This window comes from Gymnogyps californianus, chromosome 1, assembly GCF_018139145.2.
Source record: "Gymnogyps californianus isolate 813 chromosome 1, ASM1813914v2, whole genome shotgun sequence".
NCBI lineage: Eukaryota > Metazoa > Chordata > Aves > Accipitriformes > Cathartidae > Gymnogyps > Gymnogyps californianus.
In genome coordinates, this window is record NC_059471.1 from 8,285,511 (window position 1) to 8,303,852 (window position 18,342).

The 18,342-nt window shown below is 42.3% G+C and overlaps 1 protein-coding gene across 1 annotated transcript in view; it reads right to left on the minus strand.

Annotated features, from left to right (window-relative positions):
• ME3 (malic enzyme 3) overlaps positions 1-17,019 on the minus strand; it is a 136,550-nt gene extending 119,531 nt beyond the window's left edge. The window contains exon 1 of the mRNA XM_050898636.1: positions 16,783-17,019. Within this exon, the coding sequence (XP_050754593.1) occupies positions 16,783-16,971 (189 nt within the window). The 5' untranslated portion in view covers positions 16,972-17,019. The remainder of the gene's footprint in view (positions 1-16,782) is intronic.
• Between the last annotated feature and the right edge of the window lie 1,323 nt (positions 17,020-18,342).

Consider the following 18,342-nt stretch of genomic DNA (forward strand, 5'->3'; position numbering starts at 1 on the left):
CATTATGCAGACTTCACTCCCTTCCTCACTGTACAGGATCAGTTTTTCTTTTATTCATTTTGAGAGGTTTATTTTTGCTTAAAGATGTAGAACAGTAAACTAACTGGAAACAAAAATATTTTATACAAGATTTCAGAAACAGAAATACCACCTGCTTCTACAATGTCTTTTAAAAAGCCAGGTTCAAGGCCTGTTTCACTGCTTGCCCACCCTGTTCACCCTCAAAAGCCCTCTAGGGAGCATTACCAGGATGATCAGGCCGCTATGACTAAGGAAAGGTCTGAAGTACAGTCTGTGCTTTACAGTACATTCAAGCCTATGCCTATCTGCTGTGGGGCAGCAGATCACTGGGAGGTTCAGATGCCTCTGTCTCTCATCTTTTTTTCAGTGACCTGATGCCAACAGACAAGACCACACACGTTTCTTCCTGAAACGGTCTGCACAAGGGTCTTTCAATTTCACAAACAAGCTGAAGTTGGGCTGCTTACCCCCAGATAAATGGACAGACAGAACCAGGACCTGGGTTCCTCCAAGCCAGCCCAAGTACAGTATAGACACAGGCAACACACCAAATCGCTTTTGCTATCACTCTTCATTTTATTATAGGACAGAGATTTTGCTTCTCATCTCCTTACCTTGTACACCTGATGGTAAAAAAAACCCCTCCCACTGTTCTATTAAAATCACTTTTTGACATGTATGTTATATTCAAAATAAGGTTATATTAATAGCATGGAATGTTTCACACTTTCCTCAAAAGTGTTACAGATTATCCACAGCAAGCAGCTTTAGGCTTGAAGCTACGAATGCATTTCCCAAGCATTTCCATTCATGATCTACATCCAATATTCATAATAGGAAAGCTCTAAAAGAGATGGCTTGTGCAAATACATCCAGAACGTTCTATTCAAAGCTCGGCACTTGAAGGCTGTTATTGCTTCACAGAAATGTTAATTGTAAAATACAGAAGTGCACAAAAATAATGGATTAATACAAAGTAGATAAAAATATCATTTTTCCATCACCAGAATACAAGAACTGAAGCATGGATTATATGTTTCTGACAAGAAACATAAGTTAACTGATGCCCACCTTAACAAATTGCTTACATGACAAGACACATTCAGTCTCTTAACTTCAGTGTTTAACAGAACATAAGGATATGCCTTTGAACATTCTTGAAGTGTCATCATATGCTGAGAGGTCAGAGAAATTTTAGCATGATGTAGAAGATGTTGATGTTTTGCAGATGGCAGTAGCAATGCCTCTTCTGCAGGAGAATCAGGTTTTCATTTCAGAGAACAGCAGGGGTGAATTAGGACTCAGAATAAAGAGGCCAGATTCTGCCAAAAATCATGGTCTAGGCACATGCACGTGCTTGCTTATGGAAAAAAAAAAAAGTTGTTTCAGACAAATTTCATGTAAAGTTCTACTTTGATGAGTATCCAAATTCTGCTAAAGTTGCTCAAGTCCTATACTGTTGGGGATGTATATTTTGTACCTATCAAAATCTTACTTCAGACTAAAACGTTGTGATAAGTGCAGAGGGGTGTCCCTGCAGTTGCACATTTTAAATTAGCTTCCTATTACATATAAGTTTATAGACTCAGGTACCTCCCTATAGCATTATGCTGGCCTCAGTGAAAATTTCTGCATAAAAGTTGCCCTGATGCTTCCCCAAGCCTTTTTCTCCCCAGCCAAAAGAAAGCAGTTCTGCAAAGCTTGAGGTTATCTGAATAACTTAAAGACATAAAAAAAAAAAAAAAATTAGTTTTTTCCAAAAGCCAACAACTTCTAAACTACGTTTATGTTGGAACAGCATTGCTAAGACTCAGCATGAAGCAAACATTCTGGGTTTATTTTTGTCCTCACTGAAAATCCATGCCTTGGAGTGTTTTTTACACAGATCTGGTCACCCACATTCATATTATTCACAAATCTTTCTACCACTGAATTTTCCCACCAGATCTCAGAATTTGTGCATCATCCTGAACCTGCTATCAGATATAAGTCTTTCTCTACAGATCAAGGAGATGGGATTCCACTTCCTGACTGTAAGCACTGCATCTAAGGACCTGTAGGATCAAAACCCAAACATTTACACAATGTTGCTGATCTCAGTTTTCTTTTCAAGAAATACACAGACTTTTTGCTTGCAAATGTGCCTGGTATGTAGAAGAGAGACCAAGTTTGCCATGGCTGTGGGGTTTTACTCCTTTTGTCATACCTTACAGGCAATCGTCACTATGCTCTTTGGTACTGCTACGCTTTGCTTGTTTTCCCTAACTTCCCAAACCTAGGAACGAGGGAGTTGCGACAAGGGAACTGTGAACCAGAACAGCAAATGTATCAGAATATGTACTTCTGCACCAAGACAAAGTGAACCAAAATTTAACATCTAACTATTTGGGGAGGAGAAAAGGTTTGCTCTCCATGGCTTGGAGGCAGACCCCGGCTCCAAACACCCTTAATGTGCCTATTTAATCAATCATACTTTAATCAAACTGCTCATTTACTGCATAGTACATGGGAAGGACAGGTCAAACTCCTATACCAGCATTAAAGAATGTAGGATCTAAACCCACTACTAACATAAGGGTCTGTCATACTGCTTCAGGACTTTTCTTTCCTTTCATCCACTACTCTTCTGCTCCTCCTTTTTCAAATTAAAGGAAGAAAGTGATTCAATGAAAAAATTCCATGTGACCTCAGCAGTGCAAAGCTGAGAGCAAATTTATACATTCAAAAGTTTTAACACCTGAAGTGACTGTGTCACTTCATGGGGTATTTCTTTCTTTTTTTTCTCTTCTCATTTATTTAATAAAGCAAATGCCAAGTGGAGACATTATAAGCTGTCTGAACCTCATCCTGCAAGTTCATTTCATTTTTGCAGTTAATTTTCTTCTGTCTGGTACTCAATAATACAGACGTATTATTGTTTTTTAATTTTGCTTCTCTTCCCTCTGAATGCAGAGCAGAAGTGCATCGCCATTTGTTTACAACCCAGCTGTGCTCCTATAAAGCCACTCCTCAGATAGGCTTTGGCCAGAAGACACTCATAGTCTTACAGCAGTGGGATACTAAATCAAAAACCTATGCCCTAGTTCAGCAAAGCACTTTCTTAAACAATATGAAGCCAAGAAGGCTGTAACGCTGAATACTTTACTGCAAAGGGCTGTAATTACTCATTTGTTTCCCATCAAATTCAATCTGCTTTGGATCTAGTCCTAGACATTTGCTGAAAGGTGTCATTAAATAAAACAAGAGGAAAGTCAGGCCAATAATCTCTCGATGTCTAAGAAATCACGGGTTGTAGCATCTGTCCCATCAGATGCTTAAGCAGCAGCCACAAGGCGACCACACATCGCACCCAGACCTCTGGCCCACGCATAAGTATTTACCCTATTTTGGTTCTCTTTGAATTATTACTTTAATAATGTAGACAAGGTAATTACCTCAAGTTTACAGGTATTGGCATCTGTAACTTATACACAGTGTGACCAGAAGTTTTGAACTGTTACATAATAAAAACAAAAGTTTTAAGTGATTAACTAAGCATATTAATGGAAAAAATGAAGCGAGCTCTGGTAAACAGAATAAAAAAAAACTTCCTAGAATAGCTGCTTATTAGGGCTTGCTTCCTTTGCACACAGCTTTTGGGAAATATTTCACAAAATGCTTTGCATTTTATGAAAGAATGCATATTTGATGGCATGTATGGGATACAGCAGTTGATATATCACATGTGTTTCTAACAGGCTGTGGTTGAGATCATTGTTGGTACAGATAAAAGATGCTATGATGAGACAACTGAGCAAACAGGTATGCTGGCTAAATGGTTAGGGAATTAATTTGGAGAGACTCATGTTCACTTACTTGGTCTGCCACAAATGTCCCGTATTACCTTTGGCAAGCTAAATTCAGTTCCCCACTGAAGCAGGAATAACTCTATTTCCCCGTCTCAGAAGAGTGTTCCAAAACTAAACGTGAAATATAATACACCAACATGATGCCCATGACTGCCCAATCCTTTCTTGAATGCATATCAGTGATTCAGAAACTGCCCTCCATAACTATTTGATAAGAAACACAACAAACCTCAAAACTGTTAGATGTAATGCAGCAAGCGTGTTAGGACTCCAATAGCTCGAACTTCAATGCCTGAATGAATCTCATTAAAGAAAAGCAGAAGCTGAATGATACATGCCTTGGAAGTCATATTATGTGCTGAATGCCTCCAAGAATTAGGAATAAGAAATAACAAACCACAAGTATTTCTCCCAGTCACGTTGTTTTCTTTTCTTTTTTTCCAAGTCTCAATGTTCAAACTCAATAGTTCTTGTATTTTGCCACAATCTGGCAGCCACAGCCAGGGATGATGTGTCTAGCCACAATCTCACTGGACTGAAAAAGTAATCTGCGTCTCCACTTCAGGCTCAAGTTGGAGAAAATTCTAAACCTAAGTGGTGCATTCTAGATAATGAAGATGTCTCTTAATTTGTAGAGCAATAAATAAGTAGCTTTATAACTTCCAGTATCTTTTTCCTTCACCCCATATTTGTCAGGTGAATTACCAAACATGTATATAGATGTTCTCTCTAAAGAATTTAGAGCTTTGAGATCTACTCTCTCACATACCGGTATCTCAAGGTATATGCTCTGTTTCCACCTAGATCTTTTATTGGGGAAAAATGTAAGGACTTTGGCCATTGCCCCAGGATTTCTGAAAGTCCAGAAGCTGGCTCAGAGCTACAGTCTTACATGCAGAGTTAATCTGCAAGTGGACAGTAAATCCAATGCATCCAAAAGACGATCAGCCTCTGCATATGTAGAGACTATATGCAAAGCAGATACTGGATGCCTGGAAGTCCTAGATGTATGGCCCATCTCATCCAGAATGGAGATGAGGAATATCTGCAATGCACAAAGTAACATGTGTCCAGATGGTCCCACCACCTTGCTCACTGCAGATCTGGAAGCTCTCACATACTAGAGGCTCCTGAGCCCAAGTGCCTCACATCTCCTAGGAGCATTCTTCTGCCTAGATAGGAAAAAGCAATGCTGCCTCAAATTTAAGGTTGAAGCCTCTTTTTAAGAGACATAAAGCATTTCCCATAGTATGAAATTACTACGAACCTGAAATTACTACGAACCTGAAAGGGAAGAGGCTCACAGGACTTCAAGCAAATTTGGTTTGGGCCCCAAATCAGGGTTCATTGCAAACAGCTCAGAGTTTGAGAAAAATTTTGCAACACTAGGAAAATTAAAACCAGTGGTGAACTGACGAAGTGACTGTTTTATCAACAAGACTGAAGTTTATGCCTCCTAAAAGCACACCTGATACAGTACTACAGTTCACTTGATACAGTACTGCAGTTCAGAGACTATATTATGATGATGCCAAGCAAAGACATTGAGAAAGACCTGAGAACGGTTTCAGCTGTTCATTGCTTCCTAGTAGATCTGTAACCACGTTCACCATTTCTTCCCTACTCTAACACTTTAAGGTCCTGTGAGCTGCTTTATTTATTCTCTGACAGAAACCAAAAAGCTAAAAGCATCCATTTTCCTGAATTTGCTATTCCTCAGGAAATAGTAATTGAAAACTTCTTGCTCTGTGTTACAAATTGCAGTGCAAATATTATGATTCTGTAAGTCAAACAAGATTAATATCCCTCTTTCCCTGCAGGAAATCATAATAAATGCTACAAGGGTTTCCAGCTTTGCAGGAAGTGAAACTGCTGGACTCTCATACACTTTTATATTTGGCTTCAGTGGGAAACTCATTTTGCAACTCCACCAAATACCAGTTACATTCCTACAAGCAAAGCAGTCCAGCTGCCAGTCAATAGGACATTTGACCTTGCAGAGAAACCTGAAAGGCACTTGTACAAAACAACAAGATCTGGTTACAGTTGCACTCTCACTGCCAAATCCATTAAAGCTTATCTTTACAATGCAATTAACTTTTAAAAAGTGGCCAACACCAAACCTATTTTCCAGCAGCAGCCAGAGTCTTGCTGCTGCTTTCCAGCACCTTTGCATCACTTCTTTTCTATTTATATGAGAAATTACTTTGTTATCTTATAACTTCAAATACAGTTAACATGTTAAATCCAAAACAATTACTTGCCTTTAGGGAGAGTGGTCCAGCTTCAGCAAGCATCAGTCATGCATTCATTCTGGTTTCATAATACCAGTTACCCTTGACCAGTGGACATTTGGAAGGTCACAATTCAAAGGCACTTTTGTAAGTTTTATTAAGCTACAAGAACTCTCCAGGGCAGCTTCAAGCTCTCCAAGGTATCTCGCTTAGTGCCCTCGTTTTTCCTCCAGCAGCTCTTGTGAAGAAGTGCAGCTCTTCTTGCCTGCATGCCAGAGGACAGCTTTTGGCATTGGAAAGGCATCACTGCGTTGGTTGCTCCAAAGCTCATAAGGAAGATGAACGAGCTTGGACATATAATGCTAAAATAAAGAGTACCAAGAAGCACTTTTGATTTTTGGGACACATAACTATGAAAGCAGCTGGAGCCTTCATGCAATTCTCTATCAGTAGAAATTGATAACATTTGCAAATTCCATTTTTGCTTTGAGACTTTGGCGTAAACAATTAATAAGCACAATTTTTCGCGTATGCTTTCATTTTAATTACTATCTAAGAACAGAGCAAGATGGTGAAATTTCACACTATACTACCTTTAATCTTATCCTTTTGTGATAAATGATCTTACATCATGAATGGTGCAGTTGCTTCTTCCTAAATTCAAAAAAGGCTCGATGCAAAGTTGACTGAAATCAGCAGAAAGCCTCCCAATGGCTTAAGCCTATGCTGCCTCTTGGAAACCAAAGAGCAATGCTCAGGGAGACCTCTGTGCTGTTGCAAGCATTTTTTTTTCCCTAGACATAAGCCAGTAAAAGCTGTTGGCATCAGCACATGGAGTGAAAGGCATGTCACACATGTCTCCTTCTAATAAATACTGCTGCACATCACAACCTGGGCAATTTACCAAACCTAAGAGGAATCTGTTGCGTGTGTGCAATGAGAAACAAGTCCCAGTGGTACGTGCCCTGAAAATCCTCCAAACTTGAGAGGGAAAAAAATTATTTTATTACCTTTGAGCAACTAACTTTGTGTTTGAATGTGATTTACTTGACAAACTTGTAAGGCACCAACGTAAGTAAATTCACTAGCAAGTATAAAGTAGCAGACACCGCAGAATGCAAGCCGTTCTGCATTACGATCAGCATTACCTTATGCTTGGAAAGTTTTCTGTAGACGCACCTACCTGGAGCACATGGTCACATTTATCATTGCTTTCCATCACTTTGACCCATCAAGCCAAGCCATCTGCTGGGCACTGGGGGAAGAAGGAAGTTTTCAATTCTTCTTCCCAGCATCCTCATCACTTCAAATACTTCGAGATTCTCTTAGGCAAACTGCGTCTCTCACCCAGAAACCACCTGAACTTCTAAACTATTCTAGTACAAGTGTCTTTCATGCTCCTGCAACCATTGCACAACTCTCTTCTCTTCCCTACATGAGTGTCTGCTGAATTCAGACTTTGTGCACATCACACTAGCGCAAATGGTTTGCTCTCCCAGCGATTTTTTGTTTTTAAAGATGGTCTGTTTAAAAAAAAAAAAACCCAAATCAATGGGAGACACATTTTTAGATTATATTTAGTTTTTTCCACAGTATTCAGACTTAGCACTTCAGCAAGTAATTTTTGTTATTTAGCTCATTTGACGGCTAGATTTAGAAACCTTTATAGCATATTAGGGAGAGAAGGGCCTTGTCCCTCCAATAATTGTGATCAAGGGATCTGATTTACAGACGCAGTTGTTTTATCCCAGCAATTAGCTACAGACACAAACATGAAGACATCTAATTCCCTGTGAGGTAGAAAACGGCTAACGGGGAGAGGTTTTAGGTGTTTTTTTTATTGTTTATTGGACCAACTGATCTAGTTGGGGACAAAAAAAATTGAGTTGCTAGAAGAAGGGCTACGATCATGCATATCCCTGGCTTTACTTCTTTTTTTTGCCCCCACCTAAATCAGTTGACCTAATAAAACACATTATCCCTCCCTCCAGCCCCTGCCCTGCTTACATGCTTAGACCATCCTGACAACAGAAATTCTTAATAATCTGGACACTTCCAGAAATGATAGGATTTGGCATATAATCCATTTTCTCATTTGCAAATAATCATAGCTAAAATTACCTGCAGGTTTAACATCAAACCCTTCAAATGAAGATTAAACAGAGTTTAATAGTTTCCATAATGAATTTAACTACTAGGCAAAGTGACAAATCCATTAGCCAAGCCAAAGAGTTAAAGTTCAAGATGTCTTGTCCAGGAGAACATAGCACTGCTGTATTTGAAATAACTAATTCCTTCCTATGTTGAGAAACACAGTAAAGCCTTAACTACATGTTTTATGAGACTGAACAGAGCTAATCCATATGGACATAGTACAAAACAGACATCACTTTATGAGCTAGACACACAGAAAAAAACTGCTCTGAGATGTGGAGCTAATCTTTTTTTATATACAATACAGAAATTTACTGAAAAATCTGTTTCAGTTCCATGGTTCCACGTGTTGAAAAAGGATACGTGTGCAACAGAGAGCTGCAAAGCGAAGCGAAGCAGAAAATGTTGATATGCAGAAAACTTTTGCGTTGGCATTATTTTCTTAGTCAGAACCACAGTCTGCTCAGTTTATGTCTGAGTTTTGTGTTTGGCAGCTGCAGAACTATAAAAATCTTTGCCATTTAAAACATTTTTAAAAGAAAGATATTGTATTAGGCTTACAATACGTAAGTCATTTATCAAAATGTCATGTTGTTTGGGGAGACAGATAGCAAGTGTCACCCCTGGGCCTCAAAGAGGAGGTTAAAAATTAAAAACATGCTCGTCATCTCTACTAAAGCACATTATAAGCTGAAAAGTAGTCAAGTTTGCTGTTGTGCTAAGCCTTCTATTGAAAGAGAGGGAATTACAGCACAGTGTTTATTCTCCCCCAAGCATCAAGGCCTGTCTGACCTCCTCACAACAGCTCTAAAGCTAAGTCTGTCCCAAAAGAATTTATTTGGGTGAAAGCTACAATAGGCTGTTCAAGGTTTGGTAGCAGGTCTGGTAAGTCAGTGAGAAAAAGACAGAAAAATAAGTAACAGTCAGAGGAAAAGCAAGAGACAAAGCAAAAACTTTGTTTTTTCAACCTGACTTGTCTCCTAGGTTTTGCCAGTGTAAAATGGATCCAGAACCCCCAGGGTAATTAAAATAACCGTTTGCCTCTTAGCTCCCTGCTCCCTTGGTAAAAAAAAAAAACAACCAACCAACCAAACAGGACAACCTATACTCCTGCATGGCATTTAATCAGAGACAGGTACAGGCAAGGCTTCTCCCATGCAGGGCAGCTTTCAGCTACAGCAGGCACGTGCATTGGCAGCTCCAACATCAAACTCTAGGCCCTAACTCTGCAAGGGGCTCGGTGCGAGAAATGCCTGGGTACTGTCTGCACGGGGGCACGTGCTGGCAGTGGTACTCTTTGAAATGAAGAATGAGTAAAACACTGAAGCCACAGGAGAGCTGCCAAAAGCAGATGTTTGCACAGTACCTCCCATCAGCCAGGCAAGTTGGGGGGGCAGGAAGGTAAATCAGCATCACTTATAGCAAGTCAGACAAAGAAAACTATCCCAAAGCCCTGGAGGAGCCTAAATATTATAAACAATCATAACTTCCCCCTTCAGCAAGGGGTATCAATAGAGTGCAGTTATTCATTAAAGACCCACCTTTCCTTTCTCAGCTCTGAATGAGTGCCAGTAACAGCAGCTAGAGTGTTCTTCTGGAGGTGGCTGCTATAGAAACTAAAGAGGAATTCAATTTACATTCTGTTTATCCAAAATCAAGTCAAATGGAATTTGCTCTAAGTCCAGTTTTGTTCAGCGAGTGCCAGATTTGACAGACCAAAACCAAAAATTCATGGATCAAACTCTGCCACACAGCACTACAAAGCTGCCAGACCGATCTCTAGTAGGTACCTTACTGCACGGCAAATCCATCTAAAATCAAAACCAAGCCACAAACTATCGCTCTTCACTTCATCTTGTGAATTAGCACTGTCTTTCAGCAGCTTCAGTTAAATCATCACTAATTCTGATGAGCACCAATGACTCATCTCAACATACAGCAGCACGCAGTTTCTATCATCAATGACATTATACGTCATGCTACTTATGCAGGGCAAGGCTTGAAGCCTGCCAAGGTCAGTGGAGTGAAGACTGTTTACAGAACCAGCCCCACATATAACATGCTCAGCCTTCCCGCTAGTATCTACAGTGCTTCCAAAGTAATCAACTGGTGGTTTGCCACACATTTCACTAGATGCATTGAATAGGAATGCTGAACAAGCTGTAATATTCAGCGCTAGATCCATTCTAACTGCAACAATATCAATTTTCATATTATTTATCAAACAGTTTGTGTTACCTAAGTGCAATTCTTATTCAAGTGCCAAAAAACTTAGTCCACCCTATGAAACAAGAGCTGCATTCAGTCTTGGCTCTGCCCTACCAAAACAGGCCTGGTGTAAGGATTAAGGCTTCTCCAAAAGAAAGGGCATGATAAAAAGAAAGCAACATAGGCAGCTGCCAAACTGATGAATTTCCACAACTTAAAGGCAATTTTAAAGGTATTTTTATAACATAAACTGCTCAGAAACCAGAAACCAGTATTCTGGTCCAAAACCAATTTATTTTTATTAATATCTTATAGCAACTGTAAGCATAAACTCAGCACTTATAAAAGCTGCCCAACCAATACCTCCAAGACCTCTCAATGTATTTACAAGGGCTAAAGGCAACACAAGGACCAACGTATTACAGGGTTAGTGCAACACAGACAGAGGCAGGGTCTGCATCAGCATCCCTCTCACCTTGGCAGCAACAGATTTCCTCTGCACTTCCAAGCTTTTCCACAAGAGCTCTACTCCCAAAGCATTAATGCTATCCCAAACAGGAGAGTGACAGCGCTGGCAAGAGATTATGCAGACAGACAGGAAGGAAGATGGCCTCCTGGTTTGGCTATGATAAGGGAGAGGGACTGGAATCCAAGCTGGGGAAGCAAAGGGACTTTTGCAGGCTGCTGCTAATACCAGAAGCACCGACAGATTTAGTTTGGGCTCAGTTTGCTGACCACGCCATAACTCCAATGACAAGTTCTTTGGTACGAAAACATTAGGAAATGCCATTGCCAAAAGATACTTTGGACTCAAAAAAAGATATGTTTGACATTAACACCAAACAAACACAAATGAAACTCCACACACCAAGATGAAGGCCAAAACAAATCTAACTGAGCAATCATATTTCCAGAACACCACCACATTTGCCAAAATACTGGGCCAAAGCTCATCTCCTCAGAGTTTGCTTCCCCTGAAGTCAATGGCGATACATGTAGGCTTGACTGATGAAATAAAGAACAAGTAAAAACATGAAAACAGCCTCTCTGCTCTGGACACCATCGAAGGCTCATCACACTGCACAGTGCTCCAGCTCACTCACATTTCAACTCTAGAAGAATTAGAGCATGATTTGATAACGAGCTCTCTCTCAGCTATGGTTTGGCTTGGGTCTGAAGTGGCCCGTGTGCTGCAGGGTTTGCCCATGAAAGTATCTTGTTTGATATCCCTAGAAACGTGAGAGTCCTCTCAGATCAGTCCATCTACATGAGCACCCTGTCTCCAGCAGCAGCCATAAAACTTAAGAAGAGTAAATAACACAGGTAAATAGGACACTCTTCCCCTGCACACTCCCATCCTTTCATCATTTTCAGTTTGGGGACTTTCTAAGCCAGCTGTGGCTTTAGTGTATTTAGTAACCCTCAGTGGATATTTTTTTTAATTTTTTTTTTAAATGAACTTGTCCAGTCTAAAACTTGTCCCCTAAAACTTGCTTGAATAGCTATGGGCTCCTGAAAAATAAGAGGGGAACCTCCAAACTCTGCCCACCTCATACCCTTACTTTGCAAAACATGCACAGATGGTAAGTTAACAAATGCTGAGAGTCACACAGCCACTTACAGCCCTGTGCCCACCTCAGTGCTTAAATGTCTATCGAGACCTAAAGCTAGCCAACTGGAAACTCTAGTTGTAAGAACAAAACCTTGTGGATCTAGATAAGAGATTTACTAATTTGAAAACAGAATCCTGCCTCGATTTGATTGTGCCAACTGCCATTTCAGACACACTGTTCTTGTGCTCATTACTAATTTTGTTTAAATGCAATCATTTTACAAATCCAGCTAATTTTAGGCGTGTTTCGTCACAGTTGCCGAGTACAGCCATGTGCAAGACCGTATTTTTTTTTCTCAGCTGCAGTGGCAAATACTGACACTATATTCAAAGAACCCTCAGTTAGCTCAATTCTGATCCCCTCAAAGCTGAACGACAAACAAACTTTCTGCATTTTAGTGACGGGTACAGCAGTACATTCCAAAAACGCTGCAGAAACCTACAGCAATTCTTTAAAGTTTCATTCTTACAGATCCAGACTGGTAATTTTGTTTTGTTGGGGTTTTTTTTGTAATTCGACACATTCCATGAAAATCAATGGAGAGCATGCACGCACATCAAAAGAGTACAGGGTATTATCCAGATGTACACAGAAGACCCCACGTTCTGATCTCCGCACTGCAACTTGCAGAAAAGTTTAGTGTATTATCTCAACCCTTCAAATACGGCAATATCCTGCCACTCTGAAAACAAACTGTGACCTCCAGTTCTGCATCTGTTTGTGATGGCAGATCTCCAAGGAGGCATGATTTATCTGAAAATTAGGACTTCCAGCAAAATGTGCATGAAGTGCCGTCAACCTTCCAACTGAACAGTGCAGTCAGATGTCATGAACAAAATTACAGTCGATTTTGGACTAGACAAGATTTTTGAGTCCCTACAGGTGTGTGGTCAAACTGGGAATTGTCCAGCTCAGTCTGTGTGTGTTAGAACACAAAGAGGGCACATGGATTTGACGGAGTCCCTGGAAGAACTGGGGAATCATGAACAGCACATCTGAGATGAGCAGAATTGCACAAATCTTAAGAACTGACAGCAATGTCAGAGGGAGGACACAACAGGGCCTTAACCACACCAAACACAAGGCAACTTTGATAAATAAGGTAGTGGGTAAGAGGTGCCCCATCTTTCCTCCCAGGATATGAGTGCTGAATTAGCTTTTCACAAGGCTGAGGCCCCACAGTAAAACAGACTTGTCTCTCAGCAAGTCCAGCACTGCTGCTGCCCTGTCAGCAAGTCACTTACTTACACATGGCCAAAGCTTCTAACAAATCCTCCTGGAATCCAGCTTGCACTTGGATCGCCACAGAATGCTCTTACCGGTTCTCTGTGTTTATCTGACATTGTTAACATTCTTAGGTTTTCCAATTTTGCAGCATTCAAAGGCAGGAAAAGAAGAACTACTTCGTGAGGCACTTCATGAAAACATGCAACAAGCTCTTCCTCATCCTCCTATTCTTTCTGAGACTGTTTGTCAACTGAGAACAACTGCTATTGCCTTTTAAGACCTCAAGTACCCCTTGGAAGAATGCTGACATTTCCCAAGCCCTGCCCTTAGATCTGACAGGGGCTGTAATACTTGCAAACAGAAGGAAGAACCGTATCTGAATAGTACAGAAAAAATACAGGGCACTTAAAGTCTCATCAGCTTAGATGAAGCATAACCGGTTCTGTCTTCAAAGTTCCTCCTACCATCCAAGGATTTAAGCTACAAGATTTCCTTGCACGTGACTGCACACAGTCACACTGTCACACAGAAAGTCTGAGACATAATCAAATCCAGTCTCAGAGATGGATCACAGTCTTGCCTTAACTGGAAGACAGCTTTTTCCTCTAAATTTTCCCCAAAATGCCTAGTCAAGCAAGCTCTTATACACAATGCATAGACTGGCCAAATAATTTAAGGACTGGAGATAACTCATTTACAATCCATGCTTAATACAGTGTTGGCACCCTTGATCAATATTTAGGAATTCAATTCCTTTACCTCAGAAAAACTAGCCAACTTCACATAGTAAACAATGACCAAAGGAAAGAAACAACTGCAAATTTCTTACATCCATCACCGGTTTTTCTATTTCTTTTTTTCTTCTCAGGCAGATTTGGAAAACAGAGGAGCTTCTCAGAGGATAGCCTGCTTTTACTGACATTTAGGGTATTACAGAGGACCCAGCAGCAATGACTTCCGAGTCTGCTTCGTCTTCAAAGCACCTTCAACCTAGTAAGCAAGCAAAGACTTGGATCGATAACCTCAGACTGTAAATCTGTCTGTGATTCTGCTGGAGGGACATAGTCCTCTTCATTGAATAAACACCACACACTTCACAGCTTTAGACTGACACTTGAAACTTCACCCAAAAGCTATAAAACAGCCAGGGCATTGAATACAGCAGCAAAACACTTGCTGCCCAAAGCCTCACTTCTGAAAAACTTTTTCAGAGGTTCTTGGAGAGATGTAAGGACTATCCCCTGCAGAGCAGCCTTCAATCAGATGAAAGCTTAGGTTAAAGTAAGATCCACTGCAGAAAAACAGCAATGACCCCATGCCCGCATTTAGCTACCAAAGGGGTAAACAGTAATTGCTATGTGATGAGAGTACAACAGCTGAAAACCTATCAAGATCCCTAATTTTGACCTACACCACTGCAGCATAGCAGACCAAAGGGCCATCGATCACACGTTGACAACATATGAACTGTCTAAATATCCCACTTCAGTTGAACGCAGTTAATTCCTTAGGTACTACAACAAACTGTTAAGAGCAACAGAGAAATAGAAGCCTGTTTAGAAAAGTTTGGAAAGAGGGCCTGAGCGTTTACTAATGACTAGTTACTAGTTACCTAGGTACATAAACAGGCAGTCCTTATCTCTTATCAGAGATGTCGGCCATCCCTGTCCTCACTTGGATGTTCTGTAGATGACTATATCAACGCATGTAAGGTCTGTACTGACAGAGGAACATAACAACATAAACAGCAAACATCCAGGCTGGAGACCAGCTGGGAGATTTCTCATGGCCAATTCAACATGGCACACTAGAACACATTTTACGTCTAACAGAAGCAGTTTTCTTCCCTTCTCTCCACATGGACCAAAATTCCACTTAAAGAAAAATATTTTATTTCACTGGAAGGGGGGAAAACACTTCAGAAAAGCCTCAGTTCTGAAAATTATCAAATAGGACATTCAAAATCTACTTCTGCGGCAGCCAGATCAATTTAAAACGTGATAGATTCAACTGTTTGTGTGTTATTATTGCATTACACTGAGCAAAAGTCGAAGCATTAATTTTTCAGTTCAAACTGATATATATAAGACTACTAGAAACATTACCTGTGTTGCTCTTTATAGCTGTCACTGAACACCAAAGAGAACAAGCCAGATGTTGAAGAAAAACCCATCAAAACCACTTAACGCTGATGAATTACTGTTGCTTATGAGATAGCTGGCAATTCCTCTTCTCTTCAGTCTTACAGACATGCACTGTACAATGATTCAAACCAGACTGCCTACAAAGTTGTTGCATATCCAGTAACATCCTGCGTCATCGCGTGCCTTGGTCCTTAGGGGTGCACCTCTATGGATGCTGAAACGGTACCAGAAGATGCAAGTCCAGCGCACGGTGTACTACACAAAGTAAAAGTTGTCATCCGAAGAGTCTCCTGTGCAGAAGACGACACAGGAGGCTCATATACCTGATAACTACATACCAAGCAGATGAAAAATAGTCGCAGACCCATCAACTATCAATGCCATGTTTAATATTTGCTTATTTTTAACGTAATTAATGTGTTTGTAGTTATTGTAGTTATTTCCAGCAATATTAATACAAGAAACTGGAACCCAACATTCTTGAATCTGACCTACTTGATGCCAAAATTTGCATCCAGATTATTTTTTTTTCCCCTTAAAATTATGGAAAGGGATGGAAAAGTAGTGTGGGGCTAAATTACAGGGTCTCATTTTACACACCTTGCAGACTTTGTTGAAAACCTTTCTCCTAAAGCTTTTTTTGTTTTTTTTAAATAATGTTGAGGTTTCCGCAGTACTGAGAACGAATACATCTTCATCCCAGCAAAACACGCTGCTTTGGTAGCGGAACACACATCGCTATGGATATGCTATGAAAGGAAAATTTAAAACATGAACAACCACACATGCTTGTTTTAACATGAAGGTGTAAACGATCAGTTCCACTGCTACATGTGTAATACAACGTACATGAAAATACCCCAGGTTTTGGTATTGGATTTTTAGAAGCCATGCTTTCTCCTTCCCAATTTTTCATGATTTCGGGCAAATGGCTTCAGGTCCTAGCCAAAGGCACTTCTGCCCTACACAGGCTCTTCCAGTGCCACCGCCGCAGCAGCCGCAGCGGACCGAGGGAAGCCAGATGACCGGCTCCGAAGAAGCCCACCGATGCTGAACCAGCAGGTGAACACCTATAAAACTCACCCCATGCTCTGCTCAGATCAATCCACAACCGCTCCCCCCACCACTTCACCCCCTTTTGGAGCGGGGCTGCACGCTGGGCACGGACACGGGCAACGCTGCCAAAATACTCACAAACCAGGACACCTGCGATCCACGTCAAGCACCTTCCCCCACCTCCCATCCACCCCACCAGCTGCCACCGAGCCCCTCTCCCCTCCCTCTCACCCAGGCCGCTCACGCCCCTGGAAAACAAATGCCCAGCGGCACCGACCTTGTTGAGGTGGGGGTTCCTGGTGATGTCGTAGCCTCGCTTTTTGACGGCCAGGGCCCTGCCGTGGCTGGCCGGGTTCCCCCCCGCCTGGCAGCTGCGGCCCCGGGTGACGCTGAGGAGAAGCGGCCTCCGACCGGCCCCCGCCATCCGCAGCAGGCGGCCGCCCGCCCCGCCGCACACCGGCACCATCGCCCTGCCGCGGCTCCTGCGGGCGAGGGCGGAGACGGCGTTAGCGGACACGGGCGCCCGGCGGGGCGGGAAGGGCGCGGCGAGAGGGCGGGCCCGGCCCAGCCTAGCCCAGCCTAGCCTAGCCCAGCCTAGCCTAGCCCAGCCTAGCCCAGGCCAGCCCAGCCCAGGTGCGCCCGACCCCTCACGGCGCGGCGGTCTCCGCCGAAGCGAAAGGAAACCCAGGAAGCAGATCCCGCCTCGACCCCGCGGCGGTCGCGCCTCCTCCCTTACCTGTTAAGGCTCAGCCGGCGGCTCAGGGGAAGGGGGTGCCCGCCGCGGCCCCGCCTCCGCCGGGGATAGCCGGCCCGCCCGCCCCGCCGCCGCCCGGGGCCACAGCGGCGGCACCTCCGCGGCACGGCCGGCTCCGGCGGCCGGGGGGGGGGGGGCGGTTTGCCCGGCTGGGGCTTCGTCTTCCCGCCATCGCGGGGCCTGAGGGAGCCCCTCGCCCCGCCGCGGCGTTGCGGTCCTCTCTCCTTTTGTATTTGTATTTTCTCCATTAGCCTTAATAAAGGGCATCGTGAGAGAAAAGCCTGGGCCCGTGCTGCGGAGAGCGGGGGGCAACGTCGGCCCTGACGTTGGGGTAGGTGCTCAGTGCCTGGCACTCTCCTACATACAGCGAGGCGTGGAGGGGGAGTAAAGCTGCTCGGAGGAGTTGTTAGTCCTTAGGAAGCACTTTGAAAGGACTTTTCAGTCTTCCTTTTTCTGGAGTGTGAGCAGCCGTGGGTAGTTAGGCATTTCAATCTACCTATAATCTACACGTTCTATATATAAAATCTATATACACAGTATACTGTGTATATAATATATATACTATGTATGTAGTATATATTATGTCTATAATATATACTATGTGTGTAGTATCTGTTATGTATATTACATATATTTTTTTATATGTTGTAATCTATGTATGCTATTCACTGAAGAAGGCAGGTCCCTGCATCCATTTTTCCAAAGAAATGAGCTCTTTTATCCTTTAAAATGGTGACATCATCATCACTACTACCACTTCTCTTAAAAACCCAGTGGCCGGATTGCTCCCCAAAAGAGTGGAAGATTCAGGTTCAATTCCGTCTTCAGATCAATACTGCTCCCATACCTGCGCCCCCATGACGAAGCTCAGGTCTGCTTTGGGTGAGGGACACTCTCCAGCTTCTTCCATTTGTGTTGCTGTATGCAGACCTATTTTTTAATATGCTTTAATATTTTGGGGGATAAATGATGCAGTTCGTGCAGAAAAGAATGGACTGCAGAGTGAAAGATGTTGATTAGATGGATATGGTTGTCCTTTCTTGCCTTGGCATTCTATAGGCACTCCATAGAATAGAATAGACT